The 14,647-nt window shown below is 40.0% G+C and overlaps 1 protein-coding gene across 1 annotated transcript in view; it reads right to left on the bottom strand.

The window, feature by feature from the left end:
• LOC147178272 (muscleblind-like protein 2a) overlaps positions 1 to 14,647 on the bottom strand; it is a 52,412-nt gene that overhangs the window by 7,426 nt on the left and 30,339 nt on the right. Inside the window, 4 exon segments of the mRNA XM_086068434.1 lie at positions 5,259 to 5,294; positions 6,241 to 6,391; positions 6,774 to 6,827; positions 12,330 to 12,575. Of these exon segments, the coding sequence (XP_085924560.1) occupies positions 5,259 to 5,294; positions 6,241 to 6,391; positions 6,774 to 6,827; positions 12,330 to 12,575 (487 nt within the window).

Below are 14,647 nucleotides of genomic sequence, written 5' to 3'. Positions count from 1 at the left end.
TCATTTGCTGTCAACTGAAAACAACATCACAGTTGCTCAGGGCTCAGGTAACGACCGATCAAGGCTCAGCTTCCAAACGTCACATGACCAAACTCAGAAAACAGGTGGACCACGATTGGTTACTACTACCCGAGCCCTAAGCAACTGTAATTTAATTTTTATTCGACAGCAAGTGGCAAAATGGCCCTGAGATGGATGAAAACTGGTGGATTTTGCTGCTTAATTCATATTCCACAAACACAATATTAATCAGAATTCCAAATTTACACTTGTGGAGGCGCATACAACATATTGTTAAGACAATTTTTGTGTTGACTTCCCTTTTAACTAATTTGCTGCCAAAAGGTATTAATAGGTTCTATTTTAATTATTACCATGGTGACAAAAAACATAATTATACGTTTTGTTTTATTTTTTTAACTGTTTTTTGTGCAAGAGCATAAAGAAGGCTTTGGTGCAGCTTCTGACATGGGCTTAAAGCAATGGTAGTTATTACAAAAAAACAGCCAGCAAGCGGCAGCAGAGTAAAAGAGATCAACCAGGGCCATGTTGCAACAAGCTCTTTTCCCCAGTGTTTTCAACAGGTTTGTGAATAATGATGAAACTTAGCTGTATCTTAATGCTAATTGCTGCAAAACGGTAACAGATAGAAATACACTTTTTTTTCCTGATGAAAGAAGAGACTCTGATGTTTCTTTTGGTAGGTTCCGTGTTTTTTATAGCAATAGAACACATTATTCTGTGGGCCTTGCAAAATCAGTCAAAATCCAGTAAAACAGCTGGGAGCAAAGGGGGTTGCTTCAGTGAAAATGGCTGGGAGGGAATGAGTTAAACATAGTAGCCTACTGTAAACAAAACTTGAATTATTGGCATTGAGTATTGCAATGTTCTAAGATATTTGTAAGAATTTGAAATGACAAAGCGTGTTTTGGGACCATAGTTTATGGTATTGCTAATACAGTCAAGCATGAAAATTTTGAGGGTGTGGTTGTGAATTAACATACCTGCGGTTTTTCGCTATTTGTGGTAAGGCGTAATTGCACTTTTACCTTGCTACAAGGACACCAAAGGGGTGAAACCAGTATGTCCCGAATGGTATGTATGTGAATGTGCTAACTGTGTGCCTTTGCATAGCACACAAGGAATACAGGCAATTCCCCTGCTGCAAGATGGAGGTACGTATTTAACAATAAGAAATGTGGAAACTTGAAAAATCATGCAAAACAGAACCAGGAAGTGGTGCTACACAACACAACTACTACATTGCAAACATGGGAGCTCTGAAGAAGTACTTGGGGAGAGCACCTCAAGGGGCTACGTATTTCTAAGGAAACATGATAGGCCACCCAGGAGGAACCCTCTACTCCCTGGGAAACCCCCACTTGCGTGAGTTCGCACCAAACAGGTGGAAGAGACGGATGGGGAGGGGCGAGGTTACGGCCACTTTGTAATTGAAGGCAAGACTTGTTCAGAGCTCCGCGGACTGATGAGAGAAACTTTAAAAAGAACAAACCTGATTGGCTTGGGCTGTTGCTGCGTAGGGGACACTTGCGGCTGGAGTTGTTGCTGCAGAGACAGTAGCAGGCGTAGCACTGTACATCATTGGGACTTTGTTTTGGGGATGAGAAAGGGCGAGAGGGAGAGAGGAGGATTTGGCGCAGAATGACAACCATGGAAACAGGCGTGCCACGTGCATGTTGGTGCGTATCGTTTGTTGTTGTTGTTGCAGATGGTGGCAATTGCGGCGGATGTTACAGTGAGCCAGCAAGCCATCGTTAGGGTTACACCAGCAGATGGCATGAAACCATTTACAATGCAAAGCAAGGAAGGAGGAAGAAAAGAAAAAAAGAGGAGACAAGCAGATTACAATCACATGTTAGGATCTTATTTCTTTTTTGCCTTTCTTTTTCTTTTTAAACAGAAAATCAGTTAGCTGCTTTCCAAAAGACTGAACGACGCAAGACTTCAACTACAACAAACCACTCTTCTGGCAGCAGAGTTTGGATTTTATTTAAACAGATACTTGACCTTTTGAGCAATTTTCAACAGTAAGAAGATAATATTTTCTCTATAATTAATGTGATAATTTCATTATTTTTCATAAACAATAAGTACTTTAATTTATTTATTTCTATTTCCTGTCGACTAAAGATGACATCACCTCTGCTGAAGTGTAAATTTGACTCTATTTAGAGTAAGACCAAATAGACTCAGTTTTAGAATAATATTTACACTTGGAAGTAAAAATAAATAAATAAATAAAAGTCACTCAAGGCTTGAGGAACAAACTCACAACCTTCAGCTTGACAGCCGCTCTACTTCCTGTAGCGGCCGTGGCTCAGGGTATAGAGCCGGTCGTTCAGTGACCAGAAGGTGGGCTGTTCGATCCCGCTCTCCCCAAGTCATGTGTCGTTATGTCCTTGGGCAAGACACTTCACACACATTACCTCTAGTGCTACTCGCACTGGTGTATGGAAGGTGCAAATGTTTGGTGGTGGTTGCAGGGGCCACAGGCGCACACTGGCAGCCACACTTCCGTCAGCCTGCCCCAGGGCAGCTGGGGCTACTTAAGTAGCTTACTGCCACCACAGTGTGAATGTGTGAGCGCACGAATAATGTATCCACTGTGAAGCGTCTTTGAGTATCTGATTAGATAGAAAAGCGCTATATAAATCCGATGCATCATTATTATTATTATTATAGCTTGGGAAACAGCCACTCTACTTCCTGAACCACGCAGCTCCTGCTGTGTGTTAGTATATCGCTCATGTCAGCTGGAATCTTGCTAATTCCAAGAGACCAAAAATGATGTTTTTGGTTTCCTCTTGGAGAAAAGCAAAGAGTAGGAGGAGCATAGCCAAGGTGGTAGTGTGGCTCCCAAGCTGAAGGTCGTGAGTTTGTTCCTCAACCCTTGAGTGACTTTTATTTTTATTCCAGTTCTTTATTTTTCTCTCTTGCAAGTGTAAATATTAGCCTACTCTAAAATAGGGATGTAACAATAATGGCAATATCGTGATATTGCGATATTAAAACTGCCACACTATATCGTCGTTGTCGCGTTAGGATATTGACCATTTGCACCGACATCATGTTGTCACGTGGCTGCCCTATGACGGACGGCGGAAGGAAATGATTGTTGAATGGAAGTGGACGTGACCCGGAGCGATTTAGTGACGTAGCGACTGCTATTTTACAAATTAAAAGTTATTATTCCCCATTGAGCCATGGAATCTATTACTTCAACCGAAGTTCGCCTATCAATCGAAGTTGCACATTTAGTACTCTTAGAGCGCGGTATTTACTTAAGTTGGAGATCGCTAGTTTGAAAACAGCCCTTACCTACCTATATCATTATGTAGTCAATGCCGTCTGTTCTCCTTACACCGGGACTGAATTAAAAAAGCTTGTCGCTGGCTGAGTCTCTGGGACGAGATGCTACATTCACACCGGGGAACAATATACCTCGTAATGCAAAGGTAAAACTTGTTTATTATGCTAACTGACTTATTTTTACACAGTCCGTTCTATATTGAAACACTGTGATGATATGTTACTATGTTTTCTAGCATGGAACAAATGACTATCGTAGTGGCAAGCTATGCAGTAATTTCATGAATATGACTCCGGCTCCAGAGTGAAAAACTCCAAGCACAAAGACGAAATCCCCCATTATTAAACAGTCAAATGCACTTAATAGTTTTGAAGAAGGTGCATTTTAAAACTAAGCTGCGTGTTCGTGCAGTTGGAGTGGACTATCTGGCTGCTGATGTAGGACATGTGATTTTAAACACGCAATTCGACACCTCTGTTACAATCTTTCTTAGAGTGTACGTTTACTAGTAAAATGTATGAACATTTATCTACTAATTACAACATTTATCTACTAACCTCGTAATAAACGATCGCTGCAAATCCGTGAATACTTTATGGGCTGCCAGTCCTTTCTGTTGATTGCTGCTATCAATCGACGTCTTTTGTCTTCATAAGTAGGTATGCGATAAAAAGCAACTGTTGGTTTACTCTTTTGCCTGTCTGTACAATTGACCGCACAGCAAGATATGACCGTTTTATAAGATAATCGATTAGATAAAGGACTTTACGCTTTATGAGATTCAATGGTCACAATATAGGCAAGTGGCACTTTTGCCGTCCAGCATCCCGTAGAGGGCGTTCCCATGAGGGCTGTGACGTCACATGCAAAAGGTCAATTAAAAGCAGCACATCTGTTAAAAAAGGCAGGTTGATTTCCATTTGTGCAGTTCTAGCACCCTCTGGTGGGTAGTTTTTTAGTGCAGTTTAATTTTCACAAGGTATGTTTTGGCCCTTCTATGTTTAAAATCCACGCTAATGGTCAGATGAAGGGGAACGTAATATGCTTGTGAACAGAGTAACTCAATGTGTGCTTGCATTAGCAAGTAAGTGCCTCAATATAAGTATATATTTATAAATTTTTCATATATAAGATTTTTATAATATTTTTAATTGCTGAAATGTACAAAAGCACAGTATTGTTTTTTTTTTTTTTTAGTATGAGCTCTCTCTCTCTTTCTATTTTTATTTTTTTTACAATATTGTGCCTTTTTTTCGCCAACCTCCCCACATTATCGTGATAATTATTTTATTGTGACCTTCATATCGTGATAATATCGTATCGTGGTGTTTGGATATCGTTACATCCCTACTCTAAAACTGAGTCTATTTGGGCCCACTCTAAATAGAGACAAATTTACTCTTCAGAATTTACTGTGCAGAAAACAGGTGAGGCATAATTGGCCGTTACCTATTTCATCAGCACAGGTGATGTCATCTTCAGTCGACAGCAAATGGGAAAATGTGTTTTAATGGGTATCAATTGTACATGAAAAATAATGAAGCTGTCAAATTAATTCGGGACAAAATATGAACTTTTTACTGCAAAAAATTACTGAAATGAGTCAAGTATCCCTTTAATATCTTCTACTTAGACCTAAAGAAGTACGCCAAAAACAACCAGTTCCTTATGAAAATGCAGCTTCACTGAGCCTTTACTCATATAAGACATGCTGATTTGTTAACTTGGATATTTTGTTATTCCAAGCCTGCACTGAGAAAACTAAGTGGAACAGTCGACGTGTGGTTTACACTTACTTAACTTTAAATAACTTTAATTATCTAACAACATGCGATTATCATCTACACATATTACACGTAGTGTGTGTGTGTGTGACTGTGTGTGTTGACAGAGAGACAGAACATAAAATGTGAGGGTCAGAACCTACCAAGACTGCTAGCAGGTGTCATGCACAGGACTGACCCTGGTGTGTTCATGCAGAGAGAGAAGAAGGGATGGGGGTATGGGTTAATTGACAGGGAGGAGATTCACAAAGATTAGACAAGTTACTGTGCTGATGGAAGCAAGCAGAGGGGTTCCCGTTGACCAGTTATAGTAGTGACAAAATGTGCAGCCAAACATCACCAAGGCCTAGCCTCATCATGATGACTTAACCAGCTCTTTTAATGTTCTTTCATTTTAAATCAATGCTGGATTGTTGCCTATGCAATTGATCTTTCAAAAAAAAGAAAGAGAAAAGGAAAGTGGGAGGACTATTGTGATGTGCCATGCTTTGAATCCAAACTGCAGCCAACTTGAAAATGGAGATGCTGCTTGCCTCTTACACAAAATATCACACGAAACCTGATATGGGCGTGGTTACAGACTAATGTATTCGCCACAGTTCGACACAGCTGACAGCGATGGAACATCAAGGTGAAGGCTAAACAAAGTCAATGCCATCTTTGAAGGGCAGAACTGAACTGATTATGTTGCAAGGAAGTTTAGAGATGTTGCAGCAAATACTTGAGATGACGACAAAAATAACCTAACTATGGGTCAAAAATGGACTGATCCTCTACTTGGTTCAATTTGACCCAACTTTGTCAAGAAATGGGTAATTTTGTGTAAAACAGCTCATAAATATTGGTCAGATCCTTTACTTGGGTCAAAAAATTGGGTCGTTTTGTATATAACAACCCAGAAAGTTGGGTCAAATTGACCCATAAAGTGGATCGATCCATTTTTGGTCCATAACTGTTTTTAGAGTAAAGTTTATGTGCTTGGACTTAAGTCTTGGACCACATCTTAATTGATGAACTGATCAACACGGTATATTGACTCTCTTAGCCCCCCCCCTCTTAAATGGCACTGCGTCTCAATACTTTGGCAACTGGTCACGAGAGGTCACTTGCCCTATCTGCACTTACCTGTAGGAAAGAAAGCAGGCTGTTGGAGCTGTGCGCTGGCCAGTGCCTGCTGGTAATGCAAGATACTTGGATTAAATAGGGAGCTCGCACAGTTGCTTTTCTCCAGTGCCGCTCTCTTTGGTAGTGGCTGCAGGATGCTGTGGGGAAAGGCCTGCTCACCGGAAACATACGAGCACACACAAGAAAAGAACAGTCCGTTTATATTTACATTCAACAATGAAAATGACAAATCTACAGTCTGACTATGCTCAGCACATAAATGCAAGAATGGACCAGAAACTATACCCTAGCAAAAATATTCAGAAAATTGTGCAGACAGAAATATTTTATCATTAAAATGTTTTTTTTCTTTTCAGAAATGTACAATATAAACTGCAATTACCGTTGGTGTTCTTAAAAACAGTACACTAAGAAACTTCAAACTGCATTACAGTGTTTCACAGTAAGCAAAAGAGCCAACTTAAACTTTGTGAGTGGCTACAGTACAATTAAAGAAAGCTACATGCAAAGCAAAAGGTGAAAGGTCAAAGTACCAGGTCTACAGTTGCCTCGAGGGGTCGCTTCATTGCTTTGGCAGTCGACTGAGTCTTTAATTAGCAGGCAGCGAGCACATGATGGCAGTGGGCCAATGGGATTCAAGCGTATTAACATACAGGTAACAGCAAGCAGAGGTGCATCATGGGGGACAGCATTGCATTGTGGATAGGTGAGAAGGAAAAAAACAAAAACAAAAAGAATCTGAATGCAAGTATACCACATACAAAACCATAAGCATGCACATAAACAAAAAACTCTTTCATCTACTTTAAACATTTGCTACTTTTGGAATTAGTTCAAAAACCATTTAGACAAAAGTGAGACTATGTTGTATGTCATTACTACTGGGCAAACAATTTAGTAGCATGACTAACTACAACTTTTGACAGCAACAAAATGCATCAGGATAAACAAGATCAACTGAATTATGAGCTCATCTTCAACTCGGATGATGTGAGGTGGTTGTTTGTTCAAGCCATCCCGCAGCATGTACTTGATTGTGTCATGTGATCTCATTCAATAATTTCATGTGTAGCGCTGTTTATCCTCCAAGATACTGTACATATTTGAGCAACAGTATCACAGCTCTATAAAAGTAACAAGACAAAGTTGTAGGGATGTTTAATAGATAGATACCACTTGTTTTCAGACCGATACCAGTAGTCACAGATACCGATACCGAGCACTGATACCACTAGTATGTTGATACATAAAATTTCCCCCCAAAAACAATGGCAGATAATTTTAAGGAAATATATCACAATATAGCATTTTTCCTTAAAATTGAATGAAATTAATGGCAATTTGCTATTCTTCTAACTTTCGAGTACCGATACCTTGAAATAATGCCGGGTATCGATACTCGCCCATCCCTACAAAGTTGTCCATGCAACGAGGACACAGCCTAAAGAGATGGAACCCGAATATCCAAAGTCGCCTTGTGTGCAAATCGCATCACAATATTGTACTGATGTGCTGTGGCATGAATAAACAGTGAGGTTAGTTCAAGATGGAGGATGGCGCTCTGCCATGAGATGAGAAGCAAAGGTGGCAGCACACCACTGCGTATGAGGGAGCTCTTGGCAAGCAACAAAGAACGTGGCACACTCACACTCAAACAACACCAGAAACAGAAAATCTGCATTTTAGTTTCTCCGCTTTCGATAACTAATGTGATTTATGGATAGTGATATTTACAACAGTGAAGCAATAATGGCTTTATGGGTCTCTGCTTCAGCTTCGACAATGGGCTCAAAGAAAATTGGATGAAAGGTGCTGACTAAACAACTGAATCGGCCAAGGTTAACATCCTCACTTCCAGCACCGCATTCTGCGGCTGGTAAATATACAATTAGAGCCAATAAGATGGGGCACATGAGGACCACGTTGTACGTAATGTAAGGCAGATGAACAGAAATGTGTGTGGCAAATGGGGAAGTTAATGAGCTGAGGGACTGTGCAAATATTAGAAGATTGCACTAAGGGGTCATCGCTTTGCCCCAAGTGGCCTTATGTACTCTATGTTTGCATTCAGTGTCCCAGCCACTTCACACGATCACATTAGTCGATTATGGAGGACGGACAAGGAGAGCAAAGCAGCAATGATGGTTGCCAGTGAACTAACGGGGGGAAAACGTACGGGCACAAAACGGATATATATATATATATATATATAGTGTTACCTCGGAGTTTGAACATAATATGTTCCTGCGAAGTGTTCAAAGTCCGAATTGTTCAACCTCCGAGACATTTTTTTTCCCATAGGAAATAATCTAAATGCAATAAATCCATTCCCAAGCTCCAAAAACAGAAAATTCCTATTTTAATTTCTATTTATGTTTTTTTAAATTTACAGTACAGTACAGTATTTAAACAATAACAAATACCTTACCTTTTGTGTTGTGGTGTGATGGCATCAGTGGTTGATAAATGCTATGTTAATGCTTTAGTTCAGTGCTGAGTTTGTGTATTTTACATTGGGCATATTGTTAGACTACTAAGTGGTCTTTGCGTGCGTTGTTTAACGTCAGGCATGTTGTTGAACAGCAAAGGGGGGCCCTCGTGTCAGTATTTACGGAAGTAGTCACGGTAGTTAAAACGGCGCAATAATCTCCTTCCTAATTCCACTGTGGTTTGTAGCAATGTATGTTTTTCTTTGCTGCCACTGGCACTGTTGTCTTTCTTTGGGCCCATGGCGAAGAAAATTGTCGTGGAAAAATCAAAATGCACTCCCGAGTATGGAGCACCTCCGGGAGTATTCACGATCTGACTACCGCAACGTATTCGGCATTCAGCATTGCTCGGCTCCGCTTGGGTTCACTTGGCTACTCGTTTTCAAGGTATGTTTGGTTTAGCTTGCTTTGCTTGGGTGTTCAAACTCCAATAATGAGGTCAAACTTCGAGGCATTTTTTACTGATTTTTTTGGTTGAAGTCAGATTTGTACGAGTTCCGAGACGTTCAAACTCCGAGGTTCCACTGTATACACGTTTTTTATGTGTGTTTTTTTTAATGCTAGAGCATACAGAAGGCTTTGATACAGCTTCAGACATGAAGAGGTCCCTTAAAGCAATGCTAGTTATTACAAAAAACGGCCAGCAGGTGGCAACAGAGTATAAGAGATCAGCCAGGCCATGTTGCAACAAGCTGTTTTTGTCAGTGTTTTCAACAGGTTTGTGAATAATGATGAAACTTTGCTATATTCCAATGCTAATTACTGCAAAACAAAAACAGATACAAAGAGACTCTAATCTTTCTTTTGGTAGGTTCCATGTTTTTGTAGCAATAGAACAGAATATTATGTAGACCTTGCAAAATCAGTCAAAATCCAGTAAAACAGCTGGGAGTGAAGGGAGTTGCTTTAGTGGAAATGGCTGGGAGTGAATGAGTTAAAGAAAGTGCAGCGGCTAACAGCAGCCTTATGGGGAGCCTGGGGGAGGGTGGGGCACCGCTAACATGCAGCCAAACATGTCCACCATTTTGCCAGCATTTCCACCTGTGTTGGCCAGCTGGGGGATGTGATGTGACTTTCTCATCCATCCTTGATTTCATTAGCACTGATCTGCTGAGAGCTGAACTCATCAAGAGCAGGGACGGGAGGGTGGGGGTATTCTATGTGCTGTCTGAACCAAGGGCGTTGTACAATGAAAGTGCTCGGGTAATAACAGATTGTTCATGCAGTATTATTTGCCTCACTTTGGAAGGACTATTGTTAGTGGACTGCACACTGGAACCTACTGGAATGAACTTGCAGAGGTGGGAGGGTGCTTGATACAGTAATAACAAAACAGAGCTCCACATTTAATGTTACTGTGGGGGTGTAACAAAGCGCGGTGTGTGTTTAATTTAAAGGAGGTGGTGAATCTATTCTCATGTGATTGTTATCATATACACATACAGTGCTACGCAAAAGGCCAGCATTGTTCTTTTAACAATGCTATAAGGTCCTATGATAAAAAAAAAAAGGCAACATAAATGTATATGTGTGTTGATTTGGGCGGTGTCGTTATGATTCTTCAGTGGACAGTTCCATAGTTACTGACACCCAACAGTAAACATGAAATCCTCCAGCAGCACCTTTATCCATGTCGTTGTGAAAGTGTACCGGATTCTTAAAATTGTTTTAGCTCTTCTTTTTTTTTGCCTGATTCAACTAATTGTATCCTTCCTAATATTTAACGTTTCATTTTGTCAATTTAAATGCTGTGATAAAAAGTAGTCAAACAAGACAGCTAGCATACGAGTTTAGCACTGTACTGTACAGTTTATTTTATACTTTATTTTCCACATTATAAGTTATTAGTGGTGCAACGGATCACAAAAGTCACGGTTCACATCGGATCACAGATTTGAGTCACGGATTAGATTGTTTTTTGGAACAGCAAAAAAAAAAGAAAAAGGATAAATAGTACTTTTTCTTCATTTATTTTCTAAAACGCCTTTTCCGATCAAATAAAATAAAATAAAATTCAAAATGTCTAATATAACTGTTTAGGATTTAGGAATACAACTTTAAGTGCAACATGAGGTAGAAACATTCTGATTTCATACATGGTCCATATGTAAAATAACAAGGTATTAATGGCTTAAAGTTGTGTCCCTAAAATCTAAACGGTTATATCTGACATTTTGAGTTTAATGTTTTTTTTGTTTTGTTATTTCTTTAATGTGCAAAAGTGTTTTATAAAATAAATTATGACAAATTTCTATGTATCTTTTCTTTTCCTAATAATGAAAAGACATCAAAGTGCAATTTAAGGCACATTCCCTTTCTTTATGTCACACCGCGGTGAGGTTGGCTTGTCATTTCCTGTTTTATTTTGAAAATTCTGACTCCTTTCGTTTCTGGTCACTTGCCTTTCCTCATGTGGTGTCAGTGTCAACCCTGATTCCTGATTGTGTCCACCTGTTTCCCATTACCCTCATGTGTTAAATGGTCTGCGTCTCCCCTGTATTGTGCCTAAGTGTTTTCGTCAGAGCCACTCAAGCCAGTCATAGTCCTCAGCCTTGTTGTCCTGTATCTAGTCATAACTTTGGTTTGTATTTTTGTATAGCCACAGTATGGTTTTGTTTAGGAATTATATTGTTTTGTTTGTAGTTTAGACATCCTCCCTTTTTGGAGCGCCTTTAGTTAACTTTTAATAGCCTTTGTTTTTTCCCTCTAAACGAGGAGTTTTTTTTGTTTAATAAATGTTTGCCTTGGCCTCAAACCCCTATCTCTCCGTCTGAGTCCTAAAACTGCCACATCGTGTCACTTTAAACATTGAGCGTGAATTACAAAGTAGCCTTGGTCCAAAATATTGAAAAAGAATTCCAGCTGACAAACTCATTTACAGCTACCAGTCAGGCACTCATTGGAATGCTAAAAGCTAGCTGCTAGCGAGTAGCCACTTACGTCGGAGACTTCTGCCGTATCATACAATGACAGCGTAATTAATTAGCGGTTACTTAGCAATTGAATATGAGTTCGGGATAGCGTTGAGTTGATGTTGGTCGCAACTTCAATGTCAATCAGAACTACGATAAAGAAATCCTAAACGTCTAAAATGGAAGTCAAGCTAGCCATCACGCCACAATGTGGGCCAACTTCAAATTAAAAGTGCAATAAGGATATTTGCAATTTTGCATTGCCGTCAATGTATTATTTGGTAAACTTTATTTTGAAGTTAGCCTGTTTCAGCTTCCTTGACATGTCTGAATGGTGTGGGGAAAAGATGCTGAAAAGAATCCTGTATCATTAATTAGGGGAAAAATTTCACCCCAAGTTGCCAAAAATGCTGCCATTCATGCGACTTACGTGATCCACAATGGGTTTCAACTTCCTCTGCTGCTATTATAGTGAATGTGGATTGATCATGTTGCTTTTGTGTGAATGCGCACTTTGGCTTTTTTTTCCACACCAACCAATCCGCGGATCGTGCTCGATCGTAGGGTCTGATCTGAAGCGACCACGGATCAATGATGATCCGTTGCACCACTATTAGCTATGCTCTATTACAGTGGCATACATTTCAAACGTATACTGTGCATGAAGGCTGCAGTGCTGAGCTCTCACCATGGCTGCTGTCGTTGCGACGGCCGTCTGGTTGGCCTGGTGTTGGGTGGCCTTGATCTTGGCCTGCAGATGGGCCGGTGGGTGGAAGTACTTGCACTTCTCGCGGGAACAACGGCTCTTGATGTAGTCCATGCAGACGGTAACCGTGTTGTCACTGGTGTCGATCATGGGGCTGTCACACGGGTGGGCAAAGCGGCAGTCGGTTTCGCCGCGAGCGCAGTTGCCCCGTTGGAACTCACGACAAACCTGAACACACACACACACACAGATGAGATAACGTGCAGGAAATGACAAGAGAGAAAAGACGGTAACAATTAAATCACAAATCATTCATCTCCTCGTGGATTTACATTTGTCTTTTAAATAGAAGTACTTTTGAAAAGGACTGCATGACATGCAACTAAACTATTTTGTGCCAAACCCAAAGGACTGTGCAACTACTGAAGCAACCAGCACTGAGGCCTGACTCTAATTCACAGGGGGATCTGCTTGTCATTGTCACTATGGGGCCCGTCACACACAATCACACACATGCAGGTCATTTGCAACGATCCAAACGCATCAAAGTTCACGCATGATCTGTGTAGGAGCCCCTACACGTCTCTGAGGGATGCCGTTTCATTAGAGAGATTCATTTACAGTAGTTGCTAAGTGATCGCACTTGTGAAAACAAACACATCGAGGCATACGCCTACGCATCCCTATATCTCATATGGAGATGACAATTGTTTATCTTTCTAAAGGTCGAGGGGGGGAACCACTTCCCATGCCTTCACATCTAACGTCTTCTCATTCAGCATCGTCCATCAGTGGGTTATTGTGATCTCGTAACCCCCTACCTTTAACTTTGTTAAATACACATCACGTTTTACATACAGAATCAAATACTTTAAAAAATCACTGCAGATGCCGCTTTTTTTCCAGTAACATTTACATAAGGAGCTGTACAGTATTAACAATTCAGCCTTTTACAAAGATAAAATGGCTAATTATGTCAGATTGAATTTTGCATTTGTGTATAAAGCATCATGAAAACTACCTTACTTGCACATTTAGCAACATACACCTCTGAGTATAGTGCATTTTGGTTCTACGCCTACAATAATAAACAAACATGTTAAATGAATCATTTTAGATAATGTCAGTGAAAATTCATCATAATTATCGTTGTAAAATAAATTTTAATTGTTGATGTACTTTTGCTTTGGACCACATTATATGAACAAGGGATTTGGCTGGTAGGTATACCGTTGCAGGGGGAACATGTGGATATTTGGAATTGGTATTATTAATAGCTGGTCTTCATCTACATCACAATAGAAAAAAACCTTCAATTTCATTTCAAATCGCTACTGCCACATACATTTTCCCTTCTTCACATACACAACGCGTACATGATGCCACATCCGCAGACAGAGGATGGGAAATTTAAACCCGAATCCAGTCTGAAAACTATTGGCCAAATGTTTGCAGGAATTCACGTTATGAACAGCTGAGGTGATAATCTACTAATTAAAACAGGTTTCAGTCATAAATGGCAAAATAAATTGTAAATGCTATTGTAAAGATTTCCGATACTTGCTAACATCTCTGTTGACAAATCTAAAATATTAGTAAAACATTAAACCGAAAAGCATGTTATTAGACGACACAACAGAGGAAGTCTCTGCTGTCCCTCCAAAAATTACGAAGTTTGCAAAAGAGTGCCTGGATCGTCACAATGTGAAACAATCAAAAAGGCACAGTACATTGACATCAAAACCTCATCTCATCTGTGAAGTGTGGTGGAGGGAGCATCATGGTTTCAGACTGCTCTGCTCTTCAGTGCCCGGATGCAAAAACATCTTCTGCAAAGTCCTGACTTCAAACTGATTGAGATGCTTTGGCATGACCTCATGAGAGTGAGTATATGCAACAGGAAACGTTTGGTTTCTGCCAAAATACGTATTAAATCCAAATGTTCACATACTTTTTCCAACCTGCACTGATCAGATGTTATGACCAATAAATATACAGTAGGTAACTCCAAAATGGTTTAGTTCTTGTTGTTTTTACATATTTATTTTTTATTATTTAGATACATGCCCTTGATTGGCTGGCAACTGGTTTAGGGTGTACCCCGACTACTGCCCGAGGCCAGCTGGGATAGGCTCCAGCGCCCCCCCGCAACCCTTGTGAGGACAAGAGGTTAAGAAAATGGATGGATGGATATTTACAATATTATTTAAATTATTTAGATTTTAAAAAATTCATTAAATATTCCAAAAATGTCAGAGTCTACATTTTTAAGTTGTCAGAAAACGAGACAAAAGGTAGAT

The sequence above is a fragment of the Leptonotus elevatus genome, chromosome 2 (assembly GCF_054856555.1).
Source record: "Leptonotus elevatus isolate MCC_2025b chromosome 2, RoL_Lele_1.0, whole genome shotgun sequence".
Taxonomy (NCBI): Eukaryota; Metazoa; Chordata; class Actinopteri; order Syngnathiformes; family Syngnathidae; genus Leptonotus; species Leptonotus elevatus.
Note: the sequence above shows the minus strand (reverse complement) of the source record. Positions and strands in the feature narration are given on the sequence as shown.